The 27,500-nt window shown below is 44.0% G+C and overlaps 4 protein-coding genes across 7 annotated transcripts in view; 2 read left to right on the forward strand and 2 right to left on the reverse strand.

Moving 5' to 3' along the window:
- LOC135095484 (protein mahjong-like) overlaps positions 1 to 2,340 on the forward strand; it is a 44,046-nt gene extending 41,706 nt beyond the window's left edge. The window contains exon 28 of the mRNA XM_063996333.1: positions 1 to 2,340. This exon is cut by the window's left edge and continues 810 nt beyond it. The gene's annotated coding sequence lies outside the window, so the exon portion shown is untranslated.
- LOC135095555 (14 kDa phosphohistidine phosphatase-like) lies at positions 1,588 to 4,420 on the reverse strand. 4 transcript variants are annotated; one of them, XM_063996453.1, is made up of 3 exons: positions 4,272 to 4,420; positions 3,769 to 3,903; positions 1,588 to 3,301 (listed from the first exon to the last, which is right to left on the reverse strand). In XM_063996453.1, exons 2-3 carry the CDS (start codon positions 3,894 to 3,896, stop codon positions 3,058 to 3,060), a joined length of 372 nt encoding a protein of 123 aa, XP_063852523.1. In that variant the 5' UTR covers positions 3,897 to 3,903; positions 4,272 to 4,420; the 3' UTR covers positions 1,588 to 3,057. The 4 variants fall into 4 exon arrangements, with proteins under 4 accessions (XP_063852523.1, XP_063852525.1, XP_063852524.1 ...); XM_063996455.1 differs by having other exon boundaries at positions 3,769 to 3,900; positions 4,272 to 4,299; XM_063996454.1 differs by having other exon boundaries at positions 3,769 to 3,900; positions 4,147 to 4,290.
- Positions 4,421 to 6,148: 1,728 nt separating this feature from the next.
- Positions 6,149 to 16,153, forward strand: LOC135095552 (uncharacterized). The gene is made up of 3 exons (XM_063996449.1): positions 6,149 to 6,305; positions 11,984 to 12,098; positions 13,202 to 16,153. Exon 3 carries the CDS (start codon positions 13,734 to 13,736, stop codon positions 15,756 to 15,758), a length of 2,025 nt encoding a protein of 674 aa, XP_063852519.1. The 5' UTR covers positions 6,149 to 6,305; positions 11,984 to 12,098; positions 13,202 to 13,733; the 3' UTR covers positions 15,759 to 16,153.
- Positions 16,154 to 19,061: 2,908 nt separating this feature from the next.
- LOC135095554 (large ribosomal subunit protein uL2-like) lies at positions 19,062 to 24,620 on the reverse strand. Its single transcript, XM_063996452.1, has 5 exons — positions 24,503 to 24,620; positions 22,840 to 22,987; positions 22,148 to 22,289; positions 19,982 to 20,200; positions 19,062 to 19,378 (listed from the first exon to the last, which is right to left on the reverse strand). The coding sequence occupies exons 2-5, from the start codon at positions 22,975 to 22,977 to the stop codon at positions 19,104 to 19,106; spliced, it is 774 nt and encodes a 257-aa protein (XP_063852522.1). The 5' UTR covers positions 22,978 to 22,987; positions 24,503 to 24,620; the 3' UTR covers positions 19,062 to 19,103.
- Positions 24,621 to 27,500: the final 2,880 nt, after the last annotated feature.

A 27,500-nucleotide genomic window follows, 5' to 3' on the forward strand; every position in this document is an offset into this window, starting at 1 on the left:
AGTGACAGACGTATGGTGGCCGTTGTAACAATATAATTATGGCACTGTGGACTGTATTACCTAAACCTTCCTGCGTGTGTGGGTGCATGTATGTGTGTGTGTGTGTGTGTGTGTGTGTGTGTGTGTGTACATGTGTTGGTGTGTAAATATCATCATTAGTATTATTTCATTTAGCTTTCATTTCAGAGTTTTATTTCTTTTCTCTTATTATTATTATTTTTTGTTTTCTTTTTTTTCTTTTATTTGTTTATTTATTTATTTATTTTATTTTATTTATTTATTTTTTTTTTTGAGATGTTTGGTTAGATTCTCCCTGTGTTTGTGTACATGCATGTCTGTGTGTGTATTTGGGATGTGCGTTTTTTGATATGTAAATAAAAGTGTGTTTTGTAATTAAAATTTCTGTGATGCCAAAATGAAAGTTTGTGTTTTCCTAAATGGGAGTGCTCTCTCTCTCTCTCTCTCTCTCTCTCTCTCTCTCTCTCTCTCTCTCTAAATTGATTCATCTTTCCCCTTTTTCTTCAGTGCTATATATGTCTTCAATTCTTCCTCACTTTTTCCCCTCTCATGTATCTCTCTCTCTCTCTCTCTCTCTCTCTCTCTCTCTCTCTCCTCACTTTTTGGAACACACAGGGCCACAGCACACAGCACGCATCACTCACAGCCAACCACATGTTCCGACCAAAACCACATTCACACATTTTGCTCTGCTTGCTACGACCAACTTGTCACACCACTGCGTCGCTTGGCTGGGCATGACACCTTCTGTGGCTTCACTGGTGCATCTGTTGGAGGTGCACACCCTGCCAGCATTGTGAGGTGAACAGGCTTGTTTACATACACTGTACTCCACTAACACCTTTAATTCACAGCACTCAAAGTTATGTATGAAATCTTTATAAGCACTCAGATGGGGATGACAAGGATAGATTTTACAATTTCTGGCCTGTTTGATGTTTGGACTGACTGTAGAGCAAGAGGAAATGCCCCAGTGAGCTTAGTGGTTAAGGGGCAACTGTACCAAGCAGCAGTAAATAAGCATTTTTTTTTTTCTCTCTCCCAATAGTTGCCATATAAGAACACAAGGGTTGGTGCAGGAAGCCATCAGGCCTACACGTAGCAGTCCCTGTATGAGACACACCTGCCTGTCTCCACCTGTCACGCCCATCCATACACTTGTCTAGTCTTCCAAAGCTCATAACAACATACAACACAAGAACACAAGGGTTGGTGCAGGAAGCCACCAGGCCTACACGTGGCAGTCCCTGTATGAGACACACCTGTCATCCCCATCCATACACTTGTCCAATCTTCTTTCAAGGCTCCCTAATGACTCAGCACTAACAGCCTGACTACTGAGTCCATTGCATTCATCCACCACTCTATTTGAGAACCAATTCCTTCCTGTCTCTTGAACCTAAATTTTTCAACCCATTACTTCTTATTCTATCCTGATTCCTGACCAAGAATTTTGACCATTTTGTGTTTCTGCCAGCAATACTGGGACAGAGCCTCACCGTAGGCCAGATGCAGTGTGTTGCTTCACCCAGACATTCACAGGGAGGCAGTGTGGAGTGAAAAAGAGAACATGAATAATCCTTTAATCATATCACAAAGAGGCATTTGTGGCTGGTAATTCATTGATCTTTTAAGTAAAAAATTAAAAATAATGCTTTTCCTATTACCTTTCTATCCCTGTACCAGGCCGGCTCAAGACAAGGCAACACACACACACACACACACAGTCATTAACATTCTTAGCTCTGTCAGCTCGTGGTGGGAAACGAACAGTAGTAGTAGTAGTAGTAGTAGTAGTAGTAGTAAGCAGCAGCAGCACCAGCAGCAGCAGCAGCAGCAGCAGCAGTCTATCCATCCCTATATACAGGGTGGCCCAGACAAAGCACCCCACCCATCCACACACACACACACACACACACACACCACAGCTAGCCACACACATTCACAGCACGGCCCCACAGCAGACACTTATCCCTGCCCCTTAATGATAGGTAAACAGATAAACAGCTTATTCAGTCAGCTTGTTAGAATCACAAAAACAAACATTTCTTGTCATTTACCACAGATAGACAGGTAAATAGAGATTAACAGGTAAATAATCAAATACAGTAGACTTGTTTTTTTTGGTAGGCATACAAAGCTGTACAACTTGCTCACCCACCTTTCTAAAATGACCAAAATTTATGCCTAGATAGATACATAGATTTATTTATCAGCCAAGGGAAGCTAAACAAACTGAATTAAGTTTGAAGCACCAAGCTAACACACACACACACACACACACACACACACTCACACTTCAATATCCAATGTCTGCCTTTCAAAAACAGGCTGGAAGTGATTTAAATCTTTCTCTTTTCCAATACTCCAGTTTATGCAACCACAACAAATGCAACACAGCCTCATTATGGAGAGTATTATGTTAAGGAAGAACCATCAGGAGGAGGGAGGAGGAGGAGGAGGTATGGAGGGAAAAACTAATATGAAGGAAGGGAAAATAACTCTGGTATGGAGGAGGAGGAGGGGGAAAAACTGGCATGGAGGAGGAAGGAAAAACAGCAGCATGGAGGAGAAAACTGGCATGGAGGAGGAGGAAGAGGAAAAAAAAGGGGAGAAATTCATACACACACAAAATAAATAAATAAATAAATAAATAAAATAAATATAAAAATGATAAAACAAAATAAATCATTGTATAAACAGACATAATAATGATAAAATACAATACAATCAATAAGTCCAGCAATAAAATAAGACAAAATCATAAACGCCAGAATCAATTTCAGAGAAAAAAAATAAAAATAAAAATGCAAGTCAAATTTAAGAATATCAAAATTTATTAATAAAAAGTAAATTACACACAAATTGAGAGAGAGGAGAGAGAGAGAGAGAGAGAGAGAGAGAGAGAGAGGAGAGAGAGAGAGGGGAGAGAGAGAGAGAGAGAGAGAGAGAGAGAGAGAGAGAGAGAGAGAGAGAAAACAAAGAAAGAAAAAATCAAACAGACAGACACCACCACCACCACCACCAGCAGCATCACCACTAATATCCATCATTGGAAAACGTGACACTCTTATAATCCGGATACTTCTTTTTCAGCAGGGTGACGGCAACACTGTGATCCGCCTTGCCGAAACCCTGAGAGTAGCCGTACACTTTGATGTTTCCTTCCGCTGCCTGGTGATTGATCCGGCCACCCCCAACACACTCACACGCCAGCCCCAGCCTCTCTATGTTGGGCATCACACGGTCGTACACATCTGAATGGTACTCGGCTGTCATGTACCTGTGTGGGGCAAGACAGGTGTGTTAGTGTGTGTGTGTGTGTGTGTGTGTGTGTGTGTGTGTGTGTGTGTGTGTGTGTGTGTGTGTGTGTGTGTGTGTGTGTGTGTGTGTTGTGTTCTTAATTGTTGCTATATCAAGTAAGTGTGTGGGAGAGGAGAGGAGATGGTGAGTTACTGTTTGTGTGTGTCTGTTAAGGAGTAGTCTCTCTCTCTCTCTCTCTCTCTCTCTCTCTCTCTCTCTCTCTCTCTCTCTCTCTCTCTCTCTCTCACACAAGCATAATCCTTTCTTCATTTTTCTTTTTTCTCTTCAAAATTCTTTCTCTTACACACACACACACACACACACACACACACACACACACACACATAATCCCTTCTATTTAATTTCAAACACTACATTCTCTCGCATTCCTACTCCTTTCAGTCCCTCCTCCCTCCTCCCTCCCCGCGATCTCTCCCTGTGACTCACCCGCGCACGATGTACTTGCTGGTCTCCTGTGCGGGGGCGGGGGGGCTGTGGTACACCTTGATGAGCACATACTTGAAGGTGCCCTCGTCAATATCCACATCCGCCACCTTGTCCAGTGCCTCGGCCATCCTGCTGCTGGGAGGGAACATTAAGTTAGGTTTCGTTTGGTTTGGTTACGTTGGGTTAGGCTACGTTAGGTTATGTATGATGTGGTCAGGTTAGATAGTAGCAATAATAACAACAACAACAACATAATAAAAATAATAATAATAATAATAATAATAATAATAAAATAATAATAATAATAGCTACAACACATGGCCGGCAAATACACCACACTCCCTAACATTTCCACTAATTTCTCCTATTTCCACGCGCCTGTCCCTGCTGAGGGTGTGGCAGGCTGCAGACAGGGTGCGACAGAGGGTGTGGGCGCCAGGTCAGGGTGAGGCAGGCGGAAATAAGTTGACAATTGCACAAAATGTTAAGACGCCGCCACTTACTCTGTCTCAGCTGACTCTTAATAACAGAGTAGGTTCGGTTTTGTCGACATCGGCGGATCTTTTTTTATTTAATTTCCTTTCTTTATATGTATTATTATATAATGTTAAATATTTTGAAGTAAAATGTAATAGTATTTCATTTTAAACTAATTACCGAAACGTGGGCTTTGTGGGGCGTGTAAATAAGCTTGTTGAGGCATTAAATGAAAGGGGCGTCCTTAAGACAACTTTAGTATACTAAGGTCTGGGAGGGGAGGGGAGATTAAAACAAAAGCAAGAGAAAAATGGCTAATATATCTAAAATAATACTCCTAATAAAACAACTCACGTCAAATATATTGCAATAAAATATAATAGTATTTTGTTATAAACTGAATATTCAAATAAGATGGTCTTTGGGCATGTAAATAGACAAGGTGAAAAACAAAACCAAAGAGGCAGCTTAAAGAAAACTTTAGTAGAGCAAAGGAATTAAAGTCAAAGCGGGAAAAAAAAAGATGACTAATGTATGTAGAAAACTCCCTTACTTGCATTACCTACAGAAAATATACAACAATGCATACAATGATATTTTATTTCAAATTAGTTATTTAAATACACTCTTTGTTTGGCGTGTGCAAGTCAATAAAGAGGATGAAACACAAAGCGGGAAATACTAAATAATTATACTTTTATATTCCAGAAGTAATAACAAAATGCTGGCGAGACAAATGTTAATGACTATATATAATTATAGGTCAGGAATAAGAGCATGTATGTTATGAGTGTACGAGTGCGTGGGTGAGACGATTTAAATTTTTGAGCTATAGTCGGGAAAAATTAAACCACTTGGATACAATATAAATCAAAAGATGGTATACTCTTTAAATCTGTATCATTTTTATAACTTAGACCTCATGACAGAAATGTGACTGGCGTGCTGGCGTGTCTGTGAGCGTGGATAATGGCATTGTAATGATATCATCCACAAACAAATCTAACTCAATAAAACCATCGAAGCAACACAAACTCCTAAATTCTATATTTATTTTTCATTTTAGAGCCATAACATAAAAAGGGGCGTCGTGCGTTCGTGAATATAGGCCTAGACAGATATTTCAAACTATAATTAAGAAAAAAACAACTCCATAACCATAAACCTAAACGTCACATCTATATTAATTTTATATTTTAGCCCTATGACAAGAAAATGGCTGTGAATATATCGTGAATATTAAGATATGCAAGAAAAAGAAGAAGAAGGAGAAGAAGAAGAAGAAGAAGAAGAAGAAGAAGAAGAAGAAAAAGAAAAAGAAGAAGAAGAAGGAAGGAAGGAAGAAAGGAAGAAATATACATCAAAGTATCCCAAACTCCCGGAATCTATATTAATTTATCATTCTAGGCCCATCATACCAATATGGGAGTGTCTGTGGGCGTCAATGTGGGCGCTGGTACATATATTTCAAGCCATAATAAAGAAAGAAAAAATCCATAAATACAAACCAAAACATTGTTCAGTCCTAAAATATGTATGAATTTTACAATTTTGACCCATAAGTCATGTATATGGGCGTGGTGCGGGCGTGTCTGTGGGCGTGAATATAGTTGTCAACATATCTTAACCAATAAACAAGAATAACTCAAGAACTACCCATTGAAACATTATGAAGTCCTAGAATCTATATTAATTTTCTATTTTAGACCCATGACAGGAAAATGGGCGGCGTGTGGGCGTGAACATGGGCGTATATACTGATATAATAATCCACGAACAAAAAAGCTAATACGTATTGAAACACCATAAAATTCTATAATCTATATTAATTTTTTATACTAGATCCATGACATGAAAATAGGCGAGGTGCGGGTGTGGGTGTGGGCGTGGTGGTGTCAGCCCCAAGTCGGCATCCTGAAGGCAGTCTTAGCGGCGCCTTGTTTACATGCAAATGGCGGCAGCGCGTCGGGCGAGAATCGTTATTTCTTTCCTCACTAGTTCCCCCGTGTGTGAGAGAGCCCCGCCCGCGCCCACACTTCCGCACCCCCGCCCACGCCCAGGTAGGCCTACGATCCCGCCCTCAAGTAACATAGGCCTAGGGAAAAGTCTTAATTTGGGAGAGTAATTGTATGATTTGTGGCAACCAATCCTTAGTTTTGAAATGGCCCCAGGAATTTGTGTGTTTGTGTGTTTGTGTTTGTTTGAGTTGAATTAGTTTGTTATTGATGTAGGTCATGTTACTTAACGTTTGTTTGTATAGGTTAGGTCAAAATTGTTAGGTTAGTCATGTGTTATTGTTTGTGTGTGCGTGTGTGTGTGTGCTTTGGTTTGTGTGTGAAATTGTTGTTTTGTTAAGTTTTAGGTTAGGTGGGATTAGGATTTTTGAGTTTTTGTTTGTTTGTTTGGTTCCATAAGATCCTTTAGGTTCGGTTTGTCATCACCCGCAGCCAGCCACTCACACCAGCCAGCCAGCCAGCCAGCCTTGTTTTGATGACAGGAAGGGGCAGGGCTTTGTTGGCCAGACAAGGTACACACACACACACACACACACGCACACACACACACACACACACACACAGCAGGGTGCGCAGTCTTCTCTAGTGACTCAGCTGTAGCCTTCATTTTGTCACATCACTGACTTGGACACAAATATACAAATACAAAATTGTGAGGATAATAATAATAATGATAATAATAATAATAATAATAATAATAATAATAATAATAATAATAATATTAATAACAATAATAATAGGTTGGCAAGTATTTCTCACTAAATGTCACAATGTCAAATAGAGTTATTCCTTCACTGTTGCATCAGTCTCAGCATGGCTGTTCTTGCCCCTCCCATCATACAGAGCTTCTCATTCTGTGTAATTTGAGCCTCATATTCACCCACCACATATTTATAATGCTGATGGTGATTTTTAAATATTTGTCTGATATTTGAAGCAAGCTGGCTCACTGCCATGACAACGCTGGGCTGTGACACACCCACTCATGTCGTGGCTGTGACACACCCACTCATGTTGTGGCTGTGACACACCCACTCATGTCATGGATTCCTTAGCCTTGCTGGACAGATTAGGTTTTCTTAGAATTAGATTGATTCAACTGAATTTTGTTTAGGAGAGGCACCAGCCAAGGACAACAAACTTAGAAGGAAGAGGCCCACTGAGGTGACAATCCCCAGATTCAAACAATCTTAAAGATTTAGAGGACAAGTGTGTTGAAGCCTCCCTCTTGAAGGAGTTCAAGTCACAGGAAGGAGAAAATACAGAAGCAGGCAGGGAGTTCCAGAGTTTACCAGAGAAAGGGATGAATGATTGAAAATACTGGTTAACTCTTGCATTAGAGAGGTGGACAGAATAGTGGTGAGAGAAAGAAAAAAGTCTTGTGCATGAACATGATAAGGCCCCTGTACAGAGTTAGCAGCTGGGGGAGGGGGGATGAAAAAAAAACTGGCAGAGACGTCTCAGAACACCTAACTTCATAGAAGCTGTTTTAGCTAGAGATGAGATGTGAAGTTTCCAGTTTAGATTATAAGTAAAGGACAGACCGAGGATGTTCAGTGTAGAAGAGGGGGACAGTTGAGTGTCATTGAAGAAGAGGGGATAGTTGTCTGGAAGGTTGTGTTGAGTTGATAGATGGAGGAATTGAGTTTTTGAGGCATTGAACAATACCAAGTTTGCTCTGCCGCAATCAGAAATTTTAGAGAGATCAGAAGTGAGGCGTTCTGTGACTTCCCTGCGTGAACTGTTTACTTCCTGAAGGGTTGGATGTCTGTGAAAAGACGTGGAAAAGTGCAGGGTGGTATCATCAGCGTAGGAGTGGACAGGGCAAGAAGTTTGGTTTAGAAGTCCATTGATGAATAATAGGAAGAGAGTGGGTGACAGGACAGAACCCTGAGGAACACCACTGTCAATAGATTTAGAAGAAGAACAGCGACCGTCTACCACAGCAGCAATAGAACGGTCAGAAAGGAAACTTGACATGAAGTTACAGAGAGAAGGATAGAAGCCGTAGGAGGGTAGTTTGGAAATCAAAGCTTTGTGCCAGACTCTATCAAAGGCTTTTGATATGTTCAAGGCAACAACAAAAGTTTCACCAAAATCTCTAAAAGAGGATGACCAAGACTCAGTAAGGAAAGCCAGAAGATCACCAGTAGAGCGGCCTTGACGGAACCCATACTGGCGATTAGATAGAAGGTTGTGAAGTGATAGATGTTTAAGAATCTTCCTGTTGAGGATAGATTAAAAAACTTCAGATAGGCAGGAAATTAAAGCAATAGGACGGTAGTTTGAGGGATTAGAACGGTCACCCTTTTTAGGAACAGGCTGAATGTAGGCAAACTTCCAGCAAGAAGGAAAGGTAGATGTTGACAGACAGAGCTGAAAGAGCTTGACAAGACAAGGTGCAAGCACGTAGGCACAGCTTCGGAGAACAATAGGAGGGACCCCATCAGGTCCATAAGCCTTCCGAGGGTTTAGGCCAGCGAGGGCATGGAAAACATCATTGCGAAGAATTTTAATAGGTGGCATGAAGTAGTCAGAGGGTGGAGGAGAGGGAGGAACAAGCCCAGAATCGTCCAAGGTAGAGTTTTTAGCAAAGGTTTGAGCAAAGAGTTCAGCTTTAGAAATAGATGTGATAGCAGTGGTGCCATCTGGTTGAAGTAGAGGAGGGAAAGAAGAAGAAGCAAAGTTATTGGAGATATTTTTGGCTAGATGCCAGAAATCACGAGGGGAGTTAGATCTTGAAAGGTTTTGACATTTTCTGTTAATGAAGGAGTTTTTGGCTAGTTGGAGAACAGACTTGGCATGGTTCCTGGCAGAAATATAAAGTGCATGAGATTCTGGTGAAGGAAGGCTTAAGTACCTTTTGTGGGCCACCTCTCTATCATGTATAGCACGAGAACAAGCTGTGTTAAACCAAGGTTTGTAAGGTTTAGGTCGAGAATAAAAGTGAGGAATGTACGCCTCCATGCCAGACACTATCACCTCTGCTATGCACTCAGCACACAAAGACGGGTCTCTGACACGGAAGCAGTAGTCATTCCAAGGAAAATCAGCAAAATACCTCCTCAGGTCCCCCCAACTAGCAGAAGCAAAATGCCAGAGGCAGCTTCGCTTAGGAGGATCCTGAGGAGGGATTGGAGCGATAGGACAAGATAAAGATATGAGATTGATATTGGAGGAGCCCAACGGAGAAGAAAGGGTGACAGCATAAGCAGAAGGATTAGAGGTCAGGAAAAGGTCAAGAATGTTGGGCATATCTCCAAGACAGTCAGGAATACAAGTAGGGTGTTGCACCAATTGCTCTAGGTCATGGAGGATAGCAAAGTTGTAGGCTAGTTCACCAGGATGGTTAGTGAAGGGAGAGGAAAGCCAAAGCTGGTGGTGAACATTGAAGTCTCCAAGAATGGAGATCTCTGTAAAAGGGAAGAGGGTCAGAATGTGCTCCACTTTGGAGGTTAAGTAGTCAAAGAATTTCTTATAGTCAGAGGAGTTAGGTGAGAGGTATACAGCACAGATAAATTTAGTTTGAGAGTGACTCTGTAGTCGTAGCCAGATGGTGGAAAACTCGGAAGATTCAAGAGCGTGGGCACGAGAGCAGGTTAAGTCATTGCGCACATAAACTCAGCATCCAACTTTGGATTGAAAATGAGGATAGAGAAAGTAGGAGGGAACAGAAAAGGGGCTACTGTCAGTTTTCTCAGACACCTGAGTTTTAGTGAGGAAAAGATGAGGTTTAGAAGAGGAGAGGTGGTGTTCTACAGATTGAAAATTAGATCAAAGACTGCGAATGTTATAGAAGTTAATGAAAAAAAAGGTGAGGGGGGGGGTGTCAAGACACTTAGGGTCGTTACCAGAAGAGCAGTCTGACCTGGGGACATTTGTGGTCCCCTCCCTAGATGGGGATTCCGAAGCTGGTGTAGGATTCACCATATTGAATGTAGAATTTTGAGTAGTGTGTGTGTGTGTGTGTGTGTGTGTGTGTGTGTGTGTGTGTGTGTGTGTGTGTGTGTGTGTGTGTGTGTGTGTGTGTATAGTTAGGTGCTTGTAGTTTTGTGTGAAGGAAGAGAGTTTTGTGTTTAGAGGGCAGGGTGTGACTGCCCCCTTGTGTTGTGAGGTCACAGCTGGGTTATTGATGAGTTGACAGCACCCGGGCCTGGAGACCTCACTGGGAGTACTTTCTGTTTTGGCTGGTGTCAGGTGTCAGGTGCCTCACTGCTTCCTCCTAGGTTAGGTTAAATTTAGTTAGTTAGGTTGGATTAGGCTAGTTAAGTTTGGTTAGATCAGTTTGCTTAGAATAGATTAGATTAGTTATGTTTGCTTAGCTCATGTTTTTTATTTTTATTTATTTATTTATTTATTTTTTGGGTTAGGTTAATTTAAGATAGTTTATTTATTTGCATTTTAAGTTAGGCAAATTTAAATTATGTTAATTTTTTTAGGCAAGGTTAGGTTAATGTGTGACCTTAAAACTGTTAACCCAGCTTGTAACTACATTGTGCAGGTGTTGTGCGATGGTGCTTTGACCTCCCTGGGTCTTTGTGGTGCTGATGTGAAAATGCCGTGGTGTTTTGTTTCTTTGTTATTGCTTATCTTTTAGGTCTGTTACTGTGTCCCTATTATCGGAGGCACTCTTTAGCAAATACCCTGCATCCACTGTGGTCTCAGGGTTGGAGTGGGTGCAGGACAGGGAACAGTCTCATTGTGAAGGGACAGGGGTGGACCAGTGTGTGCTGTGGGGGCCTTGCTGTGGGTGTGTGTGGCCAGCTGTGGTGTGCCTAAGCTCCTGGGGTGTAGTAGGCTGGTCCATGAGACTGTCACTTTCCCCAGGGGATGACGGGGCTGAGAGTGTGTGTGTGTGTGTGTTTGTTTGTGAGAGAGAGAGAGAGAGAGAGAGAGAGAGAGAGAGAGAGAGAGAGAGAGAGAGAGCAAGCATGTGATTGCCAGCCAGATACACAGGGTGTAACATGAGTTGGTGCAGATATTGCCTGAGGTAAAAGTTCATGTTATTCTGAGTGGAAAGTGTTCTGTGCACATGTGCATTTTGAGGTGTTGTTTAGTTGTGGCATGAAATTCCTGTGACCTGGCAGTGGATGCAGTGCCTGGGTGAGGTGGGGATCTGAAATTGTGAATGATTCAGGTGTGATTTCTACAAGTCTTGGAGCTTTGCAGCATTCCGTGACAAGACGAGCGACAGCAGCAGACCAGTACTGATTACCGGCGAACATTACACAGCGACAGCATGGATGTGATAAAACAACAAATAAAATAACACGCTGCGTGGTGCAGTGCACTGCCTGGGCAGGAAGTGGGAAGCAGCAAGACTGACAACTAATCAGCTGATTGTTACTCAGTTTATAGCTTCCCTCTAAGACAGTGACAGTGAATATGTTAAGATTGTACTGCTTGACTCAAAAGTGATGTGGAGTGTGTGGAAGTGGTGTTTCTCTGCCATAGTTTCCTGCCCAGCCGGTCGTTGTGTCTGTCACCCGTGAAGACTTGAATTTCTTGCCACGTCTAAACAATGCCTGAAAATGCACGTGTGCACAGGATATTTTCAACTTTGAATAATCTGCATGTTCACCTCCTGCAAAATCCACAGAAACCTGTTACACCCTGCAGATAGATTGTTGTTGTTGTTGTTGTTGTTGTTGTTGTTGTTGTTGTTGTTGTTGTTGTTGTTGTTGTTGTTGTTCCAAACCTAATCTAAAGATCTCTCCCCACAGTGAAGCAGTGTGAAGACCAGCTCCCATTGGTCAAGCAAGGTGCCAGCCTGCATCCCGTTAGCTAAGACAAGACTTGGAGCTACAGGACTGGACCACTTACAACACTGCACTGCTGGTGAGAGAGAGAGAGAGAGAGAGAGAGAGAGAGAGAGAGAGAGAGAGAGAGAGAGAGAGATGTTTGAAGGGAAAAATATATATCTTAAAAGGTTATGGTTGTTAAGCAAAGGGAAAGAAGGAAATTGATTAGAGAGAGAGAGAGAGAGAGAGAGAGAGAGAGAGAGAGAGAGAGAGAGAGAGAGAGAGAGAGAGAGAGAGAGAGGGAGAGAGAGAGAGAGAGAGAGAGAGAGGGGTGAAAATGAAAGGAAAGATGGAAGAGCCAGAGGCAAAACAGGAAAGGAGAGAGATTGAAAGCAAATGAAGAAGGAAGAGGTGCACAAAAAAAAGAAGGTAAGAGAGGAGTAAGGAGGAGAGGTGAGAGGGAAAAGAGGAGATGAAAAGGAAGGAATAAGAAGTGATAAAAAGGAGGGATGGAAAGAAGGAAGGAAGAGAAAAGATTTAAAATGTTACAATATTGAGTTCAATTTAGCTTAGAACCTGTTGACAACCATGTTACAATTAATTAGCTCCTTCCTTCCTTCCTTCCTTCCTTCCTTCCTTCCTTCCTTCCTTCCTTCCTTCCTTCCTTCCTTCCTTCCTTCCTTCCTTCCTTTTTCGCTTCTTACTCCTTCCTTCTTTTTTATATCCTCTTTTCCCTCTTACCTCTTCTTAATCCTTCCTTCCTTTTTCATCTCCTTTTCTCTCACCTCTTCTCCATAATCCTTCCTTCCTTCCTTCCTTCTCACCAGTGCCCCCCGAAGAACACCCCTAAGGAAAGCCACATGTACAGTACAAGCTACAAACATTTTGCTTTTCAATTAACTAAGAGAAATAAAGAAAAAAAACAATGAGCATGAGTAGGCTGCCTCTCATTGCCTCTGTTTTCACCAGTGTTGCAAATTTGTGAGTGGCAGCAATCCAAGTAAAAGTGAAACTGGCTGACAAAGTATGACTGTCTATTGGTTAAGGTAATTATAAATGCTTACTAGATCTTGTTTGCTTTTGGTGTAAAATTAACAACTTTTATTAGTATCTAAGTGAACACCAAAAGTAGAAGTAGTCATTTGCACAAACTAACAATTAAAAATGAACTAAATGACAAAAAAAAAAATTTCTTTGCAGATTCCGAGTCTGGGCATGTGTGTGGGTTCACGTGTGCGCGTGCACGCACATGTGTGTGTGTGCGCATGTGCGTGTGTGTGAGTTGTGTGTGTGAGGAAGTAGAGGCATAATTGAGTGTGTGTGTGTGTGTGTTTGTGTGCGCACACGCACTTGTGTGTGTGTGCGTGTGTGTGTATGTATGTGTGCGTGTGTGTGCATATATGAAGGTGTGCTGGCAGAGAGGAAGAGAGAGATAATCATCAGGAGGAAAGTGAGAGTGAGAAATTCTTTGATTGTGAGAGTGTGAGAGAGATTAATTGTTTTTGTTCATGGGAGAGAGAAAGATTGACTGACGTGAGAGAGAGAGAGAGAGAGAGAGAGGGGAAGGGAGAGAAATCTCGTGCAGGAAGACGAACAAGAAGAAACCGTGTCAGCATTGGGTGGAGTGTGGGAGTTGGAGGAGGAGGAGGAGAGCAGAGGCAGTGGAGGCCGACCAACACCTGTGGACAGCCCTAAGAGGAGGAGGAGCAAGAGGAGGAGGACATGCACCACCATGGATATCCCTCTTGACCTGAAGCTGTTCATGAACAACACCACCCAGAAGGTGTACAAGTGTGACCAGTGCAATGCCTCCTACTCGGACAAATCTTACTTCGACCTGCACAAGCAGACGCACCAGAAGGGCGGCGGCGGCGGCGGCGAGAATGGCGGGGAGGGCGAGGTGGAGGCGGAGGAGCTGCCGGCCACGGTGCAGATCGTGATGCCGGCGCCTGCCCACCAGCATGACCCACAGGTCCTGCAGGAGCAGCAGCAGCTTACCGCCTTCAAGCGTGCCTACGGCGGTGAGCTGCACCAGATCTATGAGATAACACCCTCCACGCGCTATCAGGTGGTGACCTCCGGCACGCCCCACGTGCTGACGGCCGTCACCCTCACCTCACTGCCTGTGCAGGTCTCTGGCACCGTCACGGGCCAGGTCACCTCACTGCCGTCCTACACCACGCCCACCTATGTGTTGACGGAGCAGCCAGCTGCCCCGCAGCAGGGGGTGGCTGCCCCCCGCACTGCCACGCTGCACCAGGATGTGACTCAGCAGCAGCAGCAGCAGCAGCACCAGGACCACCACCACCATCACCACCACCAACAGGCAACGGTGCAGCAGCAGCAACAGCAGCAGCAACAACACCAACACCAACACCAACAACAACAACAACAGCAGCAACAACAGCAGCAGCAGCAGCAGCAGCAACAACAACAACAACAACAACAACAACAACAACAGCAGCAGCAGCAGCAACAACAACAACAACAACAACAACAGACCACTGTACAGCATCAGCAGGCCACTGTGCAGCAGCAGCAGCAGGCCACGGTCCAGCAGCAGGCCAGTGTGCAGCAGGGCGGGCAGCAGCAGCAGCAGCGGCTGGTGATTGCGCTGGACCCAAAGGAGCGGCCGTACAAGTGTGACCAGTGCACGGCATCATTCATTGACCACGGGGAGCTGGTGGAGCACAAGAAGAAGCACAGCGGGGACGGCCCCTTCACCTGCGAGGACTGCCACTTTACCTTCATGTACAAGAGTCACTTCCGCAGCCACAAGACACGCTGCCTCAAGAAGCGCGCCCTCATGCCGCACCCACCCAAGCCCATCCTCAACCCCGGCCCCATCAAGCGCCAGTTCCCCACCCACCAGACACCTCAGAAGGCCCAGCCCCCTGCCCCTCAGCAGCCACCGCCCCCGCCGGTGCAGCACCACCACGCCCCAGCCGCTGCCACCCGCACCGGGGGCCGCACGGGGGGCCAGCACACCCGCCAGGCCTCGGGAGGTGGCACCCCCTCCTTCAATCCCAGCAACCCCACCTTCAAGCGACAGCGCAAGGAACAGCGGCTGGACCGGCCCTTTGAGTGCCAGGAGTGCGACGCATCGTTCCAGACGGCGCAGGACCTGCAGACCCACAAAGCCAAGCACACTGGTGAGGGCCCCTTCAAGTGTGAGGAGTGCCGCTTTGTCTTCCTCTACCGCAAGCTGTACGAGGCGCACCGCCGCCGCTGTGAGAAGAAGCGCAAAGACCTTGGCCTGGCCGCTGCCACCACCCAGGCACAGCCCCAGGTCCAGGCTGTGCAACAGCAGCAGCAACAACAACAACAACAACAACAGCAGCAACAGCAGCAGCAGCAGCAGCAGCAGACCACAACCACGGTGGCAGCGCCAGCCCAGGTGGTGCAGACAGTGGCGGGACAGCAGGTGCAGATCCATGGCGGCCGTGCCACACTGGCGGCTGCTCCCACCACAGTGCAGCTGTCCGGCCCCATCCAGATTCATGCCACGGCCGTGCCAGGCCACCCCCAGGCTGCTGTGATAGACATGCGGTCGGTGCAGGGTGGGCAACAGGGGCAGCAGGTGCAGACGCTGCAGCACCCCGCACTCATAGAGCAGGTGATTCACGTCACACCGGTGCCCACCACGCTGCCCGGCGGCCGCCAGGAGATCAAGTACGACATCGTGCAGAATCCTGTGGACGTGTCTGACGTGAACCAGATCATGAACCTCATCAAGGTGAAGGGACACCCACAGTAGTGCCAGACAGCTGCTGCTGCCTTCTCTAGCTGTGCCGTGTTGCTCACAGGGTGACACAGTGCCAGCTGGTGCCATCCCGCCCCCCAGGCACCCAGCGCTGCCTGGCATGTGACGCGGTGTGTGCACTGCGTCTGCAGGAAGTTGCTCGTGTGTGAATGCGTCTGGTGCTGGACAGACAGACAGACACAGACGGGTGTGCAGTGTGTAATGAACAATTTTACCTCCCAGGGGGCGGTGCCCCACCCCGGGTCCCTCAGGAGTGCCAGGCCGTGCAGCAATCACAGCGGTGCCGCAGCCCCACGCTGTGCTGCGCTGCGCTCCGGGCGCCGTGTTAGTCTATTTTTTTTATCGTTCCTTAATCTGTAAGACAAGATAACAAGTAAAGATGACAAGAAGGCAGCCTTTCTCTCCACACACCCTGTGGCTGTGAGCTTTTGTAGTGGTGGTGGTACTAGTAGTAGTAGTAGTAGTAGTAGTGAAATAGTGACAGTAGTACAGTGAGTGGTAGTGGTGGTGGTGGTGGTGGCAGCAGTGGAGTACAAACAGTAGGAAGTAGGAAGTGTCATTGTTACCCGCCGTGTGTTGTGTTCTCCTCTGCGTGGTGGAGCTGTCCCTCCACCTTGCTGTGCATCGCTGCCTCGGCCAGCCAGCAGCACACTCCTTGCTCCCACTGACCACCACCAACTCAACCTTGTCTGTCCATCTGCCAGCACACCTTCAACACCTTGGCCACCACCACCACCACCACAACCTCCTCCACATGTCTGCCATCTTGTTCTTTCCACCAGCCTTCCTCTCTCACTACCTTCAGTTTTACACCTTTTTTTTCACAACTCTTTACTCACAGTGTGTACCTGTACTGCTTCTCTCTCCTCATTTCCGTGCATTCCATCAGTATATGTGCACTCAAACAACTCTCTCACTTTTATTCCTCCTTCAGTATGATGCTTTTTTTCACAAACTCTTCACTTTCACTCTTCACAGTGAGGTCATGTCATCTCTGTGTACATTTCCACTCATTCCATCACTAAATCTGTCTTCACTTGCATTCACACTATTTCTTTCACATGCACTCACTGTTTATTTACTTTTTTTTTTTCTCTCCACAACGTGACTGTAAAATCTCTGCGTTTTATTTTCACTCATTCCATAACAAATGGGGACTGCCACAAGTAGGCCTGATGGCTTCCTGCATCAACCCTGTGTTCTTGTATGTTGTTATGAGCTTTGAAAGACTGGACAAGTGTATGGATGGGGATGACAGGTGGAAACAGGCAGGTGCATTTTATACAGGGACTGCCACCAACCCTTGTGTTCTTGTGTTGCATGTTGTTATGAGCTTTGAAAGACTAGATAAGTGTTTGGATGGGGATGAAAAGTGGACACAGGCAGGTGTGTTGTATACAGGGACTGCCACGTGTAGGCCTGGTGGCTTCCTGCACCAACCTTGTGTTCTTGTGTTCATAATACTGTTCTCTACACACTTCCATTGCTCTCACCCTCTCTCATCTTGTCAAGCTCTCTCTCTCTCTCTCTCTCTCTCTCTCTCTCTCTCTCTCTCTCTCTCTCTCTCTCTCTCTCTCTCTCTCTCTCTCTCTCTTATACAGACAGTTAATCTCACCCTCTCAGAATCAATGACTCACTCTTGTCAGTTTCTTAATACATTCAATTACCTCCCTCTGTTAATTTGTAGCACTTCACTTGATAATGTGTCTGGTTTCATTGTCTTGTCATTTTTAGTAATGTCGGCCATGTTTGTACCCTCCCACAATTCTGATTACTATTGCTGTTTTAATTTAGCATTTTACTTGCTGTGAATGTTTGTTTTGTGGCACTTCTTTTCTTTTCTTTAACTTTGTGACTGCCACTTGGTACACCTTTCCCTAATCACCAATCACTGAGAAATCTTTACTTGTTCTGCAGCCACACCCAATCTTTAATTGCAAAAAGTGTTTTCATCCATAACTTTCTTGCAGATCCTTATAAAGACTGTGTATGGTGGTGATTATTATCTTCTAGCAAAGTGAAAGGGTTAAATCACTCTCTCTCTCTCTCCCTCTCTTTTCTCAAAATAATTCCTTCCATTTCTATAAATCTCTCTTCTCAAAAATCCTTCTTTCTTTAAATCTCTCCTCAAAATCCTTTCTTTAAATCAGTCTTTCTAAGTAATTCCTTCCCTTTCTTCATCATAAATAAAATTTTCTCTTTTTCAAAATTCTTTCCCTTTTAGACCAATCTCTCTCTCTCTCTTTCCACACTGCTGCTGTGCTCTGCTGCTTGCCTCCTGTCAGTGTTGGCAGAATGCAACCACCTGGATCTTCATACACTCATCTTCCTCTCATACATCTTGCAAGTAATGTATGGCTATCTTTCACATTTTAAACTTGCCTTTTAGCTTTACCAACTTTTTTCTCTTTTACCTCTTAAAAGTGATCATTTGCCATGCCTCTCACGTGTACAGAGCCATTTCTTTCTCTCTTGCCTCTTAAAAGTGATTTGACATGCCTCTTGCTTCTGTTAACTTTCTCTTGTACCTGTAAAGTGATTGGCATGCCTCTCTTTTCTATTTCTCTCTTACCTCTTAAGTGATTATATGAAGTTTTCATTTGTACCCATTTCTTTCTCTTACCTCTTCAGTGATAATTTGACATGCTTTTCTCTTCTATAAACTCACTTCTCGCTCTCACACCCCCTAAGTGACTTGTCATTCAAAGATTTCACCAATTTCTGCTTCAATGTCTCCACACACACCACCTCCCCTCTTCTCAGTCTCTCACTCGGTTCCAAAAGTGTAACATTCATGACTTCAAGACCTCCTAGCTTGACTCAGTGGGATTGCTACAAAGCCACAAGGGTTAACTTGACAAAACACAAGCAGTAGTAGCAGCAGCTCATCTCTATACCAGGCTGGCAATCACACGCGGGGCAGCCCATACAAGGCACCAAACAAACACATACACACCCTCACATCTTCACACTCTTAGCCCCATCACCCCTGGTGGGGAGGGTAGCTCTGTAAAACGCAACCATCCAACAAAGCCACAGAACAAACACAAAATCACACACACCCATCCGCCTAACAAAGGCAAGCCACACGCATGAACACAAACACACATCCAATCGTCCAACCAAGCGAACCATCACTAAACTAGCACTCCCAATAGAACCACACACACCCATCCATTTAACAGGGAAAATATAAAAGAATACATCCATCCTTGCAAGATATAACAACCCCCCTCAAACACACACACACACACACACACACACTATCAAGGAAACCATACCAGCAAGACACACACACATCCTCATAACGTTTATTTAATCCTGCCACTGCGTCACACTCTAAGCAGCGTGCCTGGGGTCCTTCTTGGTACCGCGGATCAGACCGGTCCTGCGGGCAGCGATGAGACCAACCTTCCTACCGGCACACTTTCCTCGGGACACGGTGGAAGCCTTGCCAATGTGCTGGTGGTTACCTCCTCCGTGCGGATGCTCTACCGGGTTCATGGCCACACCGCGAACCTTCGGCCAACTGTTCCTCTTCACGCGGTACTTGTGGTAAGCACGGCCGGCCTTCAGGATGGGCTTGTCAATACGTCCACCACCCGCCACGATACCTGAGGGTGGGTTAGGTTAGGTTTGAGGGTGAAGGCTTACTGGTTAGGTTAAGTTTGGTTGGGTTGGTTCAGGAGTGCTAACTCTACGGTAGCAGACCGTAGAGTTAGGTTAAGCTAGTTGTGGGGCTGTGTAGGCTGCAAGATTAATGGGTGAGGATGCAGCAGTGTCTATGAGTGGCAATAAATAAAGATGGTGCCAGAACTGAAGGAAAAGAATTTTGAAGTGACATGAGATTAACAACACTGGCAGAGAGAAGAGAAAGGGGAGACTTGATAACAATGTACAAATTAATTAAGCATTTGGAAAAGATAGACACTCAAGTTTTGGAGATACATATGAATGAGGGAACAAGATGTACAAGAGGACATACAAAAACATTAAAAACAGTATATATCTCAGTGACATCAAGAAATATATTTTCTCATACTGAAGCATTGATTTGATGCATTGATCTCTGGAACAGTTTAAGTGAGGCGGTGGTCACAGCTGTTAGTGTGACAAAATTTAAAGAAAAATTGGATAACAGCAGATATGGAGACAGGACAAATGACCTTTAGCTCAGACCTGGTCCAATACAACTAGGTAAACACACACACACGCACCAATCATGGCACGGTTGGCAGAGGGCAGCACTTTCTTGGCGCCGGAGGGCAGCTTCACCCTGGTCTTCTTGGTCTCTGGGTTGTGGGCGATGACTTGGGCATAGTTGCCAGAGCCACGTGCGATGCGGCCGCGGTCACCTGTCTTCTCCTCCAGGTTGCACACGATGGTGCCCTCAGGCAGCGTGCCGATGGGCATCACGTTGCCCACGTCCAGGTTGGCTGTGGATGAGGCAAGTTGTACACAAGAACACAAGGGTTGGTGCAGGAAGCCATCAGGCCTACACGTGGCAGTCCCTGTATGAAACACACCTGCCTACTTCCACCTGTCATCCCCAACTTGTCTAGTCTTCCAAAGCTCATAACATAAAACACAAGAACACAAGGGTTGGTGCAGGAAGCCACCAGGCCTACACGTGGCAGTCCCTGTATGAGACACACCTGCCTGTCTCCACCTGTCACGCCCATCCATACACCTGTCCAATCTTCTTTCAAGGCTCCCTAATGACTCACCACTAACAGCCTGACTACTGAGTCCACTGCATTCATCCACCACTCTATTTGAGAACCAATTCCTTCCTGTCTCTTTCTTGAACCTAAATTTTTCAAGCCTGAACCCATTACTTCTTGTTCTCTCCTGATTACTGATCCTGAGAGTTTTACTGACGTCACCCTTGTTACGTCCCCTGCACCACTTCCACACTTCCATCAGGCCCCCTCTTAACCTGCGCCTCTCTAAGGAATGGACAGTTCAAAGCTTCTCTCTCGTAAGGAATGCCCCTCATCCCCTGCATCCTTTTAGCCAACCTCCTCACAGCTGACTCTAACAGACTGCGGCCTTCCTGTCACATGGGTAGTTGTAGTAAGAGGCAGTTACATAGGGAGAGAACGCTCCTTAGTCTGCTGGGATGGAGGCTAGTAGTAGTAGTAGTAGTAGTAGTAGTAGTAGTAGTAGTAGTAGTAGTAGTAGTAGTAGTAGCAGTAGCAGTAGTAGTAGTAGTGGTAGTGGTGATATACTATGACCCTCCCCCCCCTACAAGTCGTGTTCGTCAGCCCCAGAACACCCCTAGCTGCAGTGAGGCCTTGTTTCCTCTACCCTGGCTGATGCACGATGGCCTCACAGTGTTAGGCTTCACTGCACACCTCCCCTGCCCAGCCTGACCCCCTCCCTTCCCCTCTGCTGGCATCAAGTTGGGCTTCGAATGTGTGTGTGTGTGTGTGTGTGTGTGTGTGTGTGTGTGTGTGTGTGTGTGTGTGTGTGTGTGTTCAAATATGGTTATAAATTTCATGAAGTGAGTGAGCAAAAGAGGCACGTGACCCATGACTTGTGGGCCTGGGCATGTACTGCTACTACTACTACTACTACTACTACTACTACTACTACTACTACTACACCTCCACAAATATTATCCCTAAATTCCTTTCTCCTCTTCTTACTCCTCCTCCTCTGTCTCTCCCCCCTCACTACCACTTCACCTGCTTATCCTCCCACTACCACCACCACCACAGTAAGACCACACAAGAATCAAGGTTCGGGTGTTGTCAGCGTTGCCAAGCCTCCTAAATGAGCGGTGTTGCCACTTGACACGGTTTTAAGAGTAACCACCAGAAAAACAGCACTTGTTCTACTGATGCTTCTTCAAACACAACTTCCAAAACTTGCCAACTTTTTTATCAGCACCGTAAAGCAAGTGTGCCACCTTTCCTTGTGAGTGTGTTATCCAGTGACTTTCCTTCTCTTTGATAGATATTTACATTCAATCGCTGTAGCAGTAGATATTCACCTATTAGTGCCCCTCTCTACATACATCACAGCTGTTACACATCGCTGACTGGGGAAGCATGGCAGCGCTGATCCAAACCTTGATTCTAGAGGTGGTGATAGTAGTAGTAGTAGTAGTAGTAGTAGTAGTAGTAGTAGTAGTAGTAGTAGTAGTAGTAGTAGTAGTAGTAGTAGTGGTGGTGGTGGTGGTGGTGGAAATAATGCTAATTACAATGAACAAAGAAATCATATCACTGGAGACAGGCAGACATTATTACCCTTTTGGCCATAAAAGAGAGAGAGAGAGAGAGAGAGAGAGAGAGAGAGAGAGAGAGAGAGAGAGAGAGAGAGAGAGAGAGAGAAATTTTAAACACTCCTTCCTGACACACACACACACACAGCCTCACCCTTCTTGCCGCAGTAGACAAACTGGCCAGAGTACATTCCCTCAGCAGCCAGGAACAGCTCCTTGCGGGTCTTGTAGCGGTAGGGGTCGCGGAAGTGCACCTCAGCAATGGGGGCGCCACGGCCTGGGTCGTGGATGATGGTCTGGTGGGGGCAGGGTGGTGATTTGTAAATAATAATGTTAACGTGGTCTAAGTATGTATTGTTATAATTAAAGCAAATATAAATTACTAATGAGAAGCCAAGTGTTTTGTTCCAGCCTCCCTCTTCACCTGTCCTCCTCATTCCCTCCCTGGCAGACACAACACAGCCGGCATCTCCATGGCACGTTAACAATTTACACAACTCGCAAAACTTGTCAAGACACGTGAGCAGGGAGCGCGTCACCCACTGCCACACACAGCAGCACTGCCAACGCTGTGAAGGGTGACGCAACAAATGTGACCTGTTGAACTGTGTGATGAGAGAGAGAGAGAGAGAGAGAGAGAGAGAGAGAGAGAGAGAGAGAGAGAGAGAGAGAGAGAGAGAGAGAGAGAGAGAGAGAGAGAGAGAGAGACTAGACAAGATGGGGATGAGGTGCAAACAGGCAGGCATTTATACACAGACTGCCACGTGTAGGCCTGATGGCTTCCTGCACCAACCCTTGTGTTCTTGTGCTGTGCTGATATAATGAGGCAGGGACCCCAGCACTCACCTTGATGATGCCGCGGATGTAGCCGTGCCTCTCAGCATAGTCCACGGGCCTCAGCGCTGGCTTGCCCTTACGGTGGTGGGTGTGGGACTTGAACACCGACCCTGCACCCTTCCTCTGTGCCCGAATGACTCGCCCCATCGCGCCACGCCTGAAACACACACCAATGAGGACCCTTCTCTCTCTCTCTCTCTCACACACACACACACACACACACAGCTCAGTAAATAGCAAAGGGCATTTACAATAAGCTATGCAGGTTTTTAAGGGTGTTTTGTTATTGTTATCATCATCATCATCATTATTATTATTACACACACCACCCAGCCTACACACACAGCTCAGTAAATAGCAACGGGCATTTACAATAAGCTATGCAGGTTTTTAAGGGTGTTTTCATGGTTGTAGTGACAGATTAACAAGATTTCTATAGTGTGAACAGGAGAAACACTCTTGGTACCTCATCTGATCATCTCTGTGGCTTCTGAAAATAGTGAGGATGATGATGATGATGATAGCAATGTGTGGTGGTGATGGTGGTTGTGAGACAGAACCCCCCCACCCCCCCCACTCTGAAACACTGCTCTCTCACCACAGTTCATATGCAAGGCCACAGAGACGACTAGCTGGGTTCCCAAGGGTGTTTCTCCTGTTTGTAATGCAGAAAGCTTGTTAACCTGTCACCTGAACTGTAAAAATACCCTTTAAAAACCTGTGTGTCTATAGTCCCTCCCTCCACTCCACTCTTCCACAGGCCTTCAATGTGTCGGAGGAGGTGGTGGAGGCCAGCGTGGAGTACCAAGAGTGTTTCTCCTGTTCGTAATGCAGAAAGCCTGTTAATTCCTCTCTAGAACTGTAAAAACATCCTTAAAAACACGTGTAGCTTCAACTAGAGCCTTTGGAAAGTAGCCGAGTTAGACAAATGTTTCAGAATATGGCTTGACTGAACCATGTAGGCTGTGTGTGTGTGTGTGTGTGTGTGTGTGTGTGTGTGTGTGTGGAAGACCTGTGGACAGCATGTGGAGGACAGGACAATGAGACCAGTGGTAAGGCTGTGGAAGACTTGGGGACGGTGTGGAGGACCCTAGCCTAACGTAACCAGATCTAACAGCTCAGCCTAACCTAGCCAAACTTCTAACCAAATCCTAACCTAACCTGGACTTAACCTAACCCAACCCTAAGGAAGAGAACAAGTAAAATAACAAACCAGCAATAACCTAACCTCACACTGCCAAAAATTCACTGCAATCACAAGACATACGATTAAATAAAATAAATTAATACGAAACCACCATTCCTTCACAGCCTGTCATATTTAGCGGAACTCCACTCTAATTTCTCACTAATGCACGCCTCCACTAGCCTCAAAGTCCACCTAATCCACACCCAAACACGCCTTACAACTATCCACCCACTCACTATCTACCAAACACCAATAATTCACCCACCGCCACACGCCTGCCCAATGTTTACCTTCCCGACCCGCCACACACGTCCTCACTTATTTCGCTTTTCTCGCATCATCCATTACTCTCCATTTATTTTTAGGCGTGTGGGTGATAATCGGATGGTTGCACTATTTCCTGGTATGGCGTGCATGGTGGTGGGTGAAGAGGATGGGGAGATAATTGGAGATATTTAGGAAAGTTTGCCGCCGGAGACAGACCTGTGTTGGGGTTGATGTGGAAAGGCTGAAGCGAAAAGTGACTGTCGCGATGCGCTCTTTATTTATTTATTTATTTCTGTTATTTAGTTATTATTCATGTTATTCATTTATTTATTATGGTTGTTATTAATTTTTATTACTTTGTTATTAATTTTCTTGCACGTTTGCTGCTGTTCTTTTTTTCACTTTATCAACATGTTCAATAGTTATTCATGGCTATTATTGTACTTCCTTAATTATTTATGTTATTCATTATTATAGTAATTTATATTGTTTACCAAAGTTAATTATGCTTATTGCCATCCACGTGCGTATTTGCTTGAGTTTAGCTATATATGTACAACCACCAATTTTAAAAACAAGCACTCTGCAAAGGAACACAAATGACAAAAAAAAAAAAAAAAAAAAAAATATGCAGATTAGATTAAGGGAATAACGCGCAACACTCAGACAAAAGAGAACAGGGAAAAGAAAATGAATGTTTGATTGATTGCTTTACTTATTGCTGTATATAAGAAGCGCAGAGGATACGTGCTAAAGGGAACAATAGCAATAATAATAATAATAATAATAATAATAATAATAATAATAATAATAAAACGAATTAATTGACTTTAATTCATTCTAAATATTTAGCACATTCAAGAGAAAAAGAAAAAATAGAAAAATAGAGAATAATTATTTAAAAAATATATATATATATTTATATGAAGGAAATTGCACATACAAAACTTGAAATATAGGAAAATTATAATAATTGAACATATTTATAACTAACAAATGATGTACTGAAAGACTGCAATAGACAGAACACACACACACACACACACACACACACTCCATCACCATCTGTACAATGAAAGACAGGGCAACACACACACACACACACACACACACTGACCACAAGACAAATGAGATACAGAAAAAGTAAATACCACAAATCTGACATGTTTCTACTGTAAAATAATATATATAATTCAAGAAAGAGATGGGCTGTGAATCCCCCGCATTCAAGAAGGCAATTGATGTGCCACAGAAAAGAACTATCAAGGAAATTAGAGACGACATGAGTGCAAGGAAAGCTGCTGGACTGGATGACAGAGAAATTAAAGTAATAATTAGACACAAGTAGGAGAATCAGTTTGCCTCCAGTTACGTTTACAATAAAAAAAAAATAGATAATAATAATAATAATAATTGTGATTGAGTTTGGAAGAGCAGGCAGAGGACTTCAGGGCAACACAAACTTGGAGGAGGATAATAAAGGAATGAAAGTGGGAAAGAGGTCTGAAGGAGTGTTCATATCTGACATGTCAATGAGAAACACGTGGATACATTTTTGGAGACGTATTGACACACGTGGATGAAGAAATGGCCAAGAAACTGATGGTCACTCTGAAAATGCCATGACAGCACAAAAACAACAAAAAAAAAGAAGAAAAAAAACACCATGAAGTTTGAAAAGATTAAAATACTAGCGATAAAATTTGCCCCAAGCTTGTCGAAAACGCCGCAAGGGGAGAGGCTAGCACCATTGGAATTGACAACTCTGCAACAAAGATGGCAAAGAGAAAACTTGATAATTTACAGATTCATGGAATAAAGAAGATAGAGAAAAAACTTGATAATTTACAGATTCATGGAACAAAGAAGAGAAAGAAAAAAAACTTGATAATTTACAGATTCATGGAACAAAGATGGCAAAGACAAAACTTGATAATTTACAGATTCATGGAACAAAGAAGAGAAAGAAAAAAAAGCTTGATAATTTACAGATTCATGGAACAAAGAAGAGAAAGAAAAAAAAAGCTTGATAATTTACAGATTCATGGAACAAAGAAGAGAAAGAAAAAAAAAGCTTGATAATTTACAGATTCATGGAACAAAGAAGAGAAAGAAAAAAAAAACTTGATAATTTACAGATTCATGGAACAAAGAAGAGAAAGAAAAAAAAAGCTTGATAATTTACAGATTCATGGAACAAAGAAGAGAAAGAAAAAAAAAACTTGATAATTTACAGATTCATGGAACAAAGAAGAGAAAGAAAAAAAAAAGCTTGATAATTTACAGATTCATGGAACAAAGAAGAGAAAGAAAAAAAAAACTTGATAATTTACAGATTCATGGAACAAAGAAGGGAGAAAAGAAAACCTGATAATAATTTACATATCCATGCATAATATTGACGTAATGGAGAGAGACCTTATAAAGTGGGACATGACAGATACAAAAGGACATGGAAGGGAGATTAAAAAAAAAAAAAAAGATAGTTACAGAAAGAATAGAAAAAATAAAGAGCTTTCCCATAGATAAGTAAAGACAGAACTGGATGAGAAAGAAATGTATACTGAAACGATGCAGAAATGTGTGTAAATTTGAGATATTGTTTAACATGGTATAGTGTCTGTGTAAGCTATAAACATTCATTCCATCAAAGTCAGAAGCAGAGACAGGCTGGTGACGGAGGGTAAGCAAACAGCCTAACTGTCAACAAAGAAATACGCGTCTTTATGAAGAAGAGCGACAGTACGTGAAGCCTCAAGACTGGCGCACAGCTCTGCCATGGTGGAGGAAAGGCGGGCAAGAAGCCGCCTAGAAAAGAAAAAGAAGAAAAAAATCTCTCTCTCTCTCTCTCTCTCTCTGAACAAAACATCAGAGAGAGAGAGAGAGAGAGAGAGAGAGAGAGAGAGAGATGGATAGTTCGTATAAATATTTCACAACAGAGAAAGTCGAATAAAAATAGGGAAATATAAAGGAAAAGGAAAAATAGAATACATAAAGTAATTCAACAAAAAATGGAAAGATAAAAAAGAAATGAAGGGTGATGCGCGTCGTTAGTTTATATAATTACGAAAATAAAACAAATACAAAATATCTGATGAATACAAAAAGCTCTATTGATTTTATGATGTTTTTCAATTCCTTTAAAATCAGTGAAAGTATTGAAGGTGATGAGGAAATTAATGAATATGATGTAATGTGAATCCCCGGCTCATCG

This window comes from Scylla paramamosain, chromosome 49 (genome assembly GCF_035594125.1).
Source record: "Scylla paramamosain isolate STU-SP2022 chromosome 49, ASM3559412v1, whole genome shotgun sequence".
Classification (NCBI taxonomy): domain Eukaryota; kingdom Metazoa; phylum Arthropoda; class Malacostraca; order Decapoda; family Portunidae; genus Scylla; species Scylla paramamosain.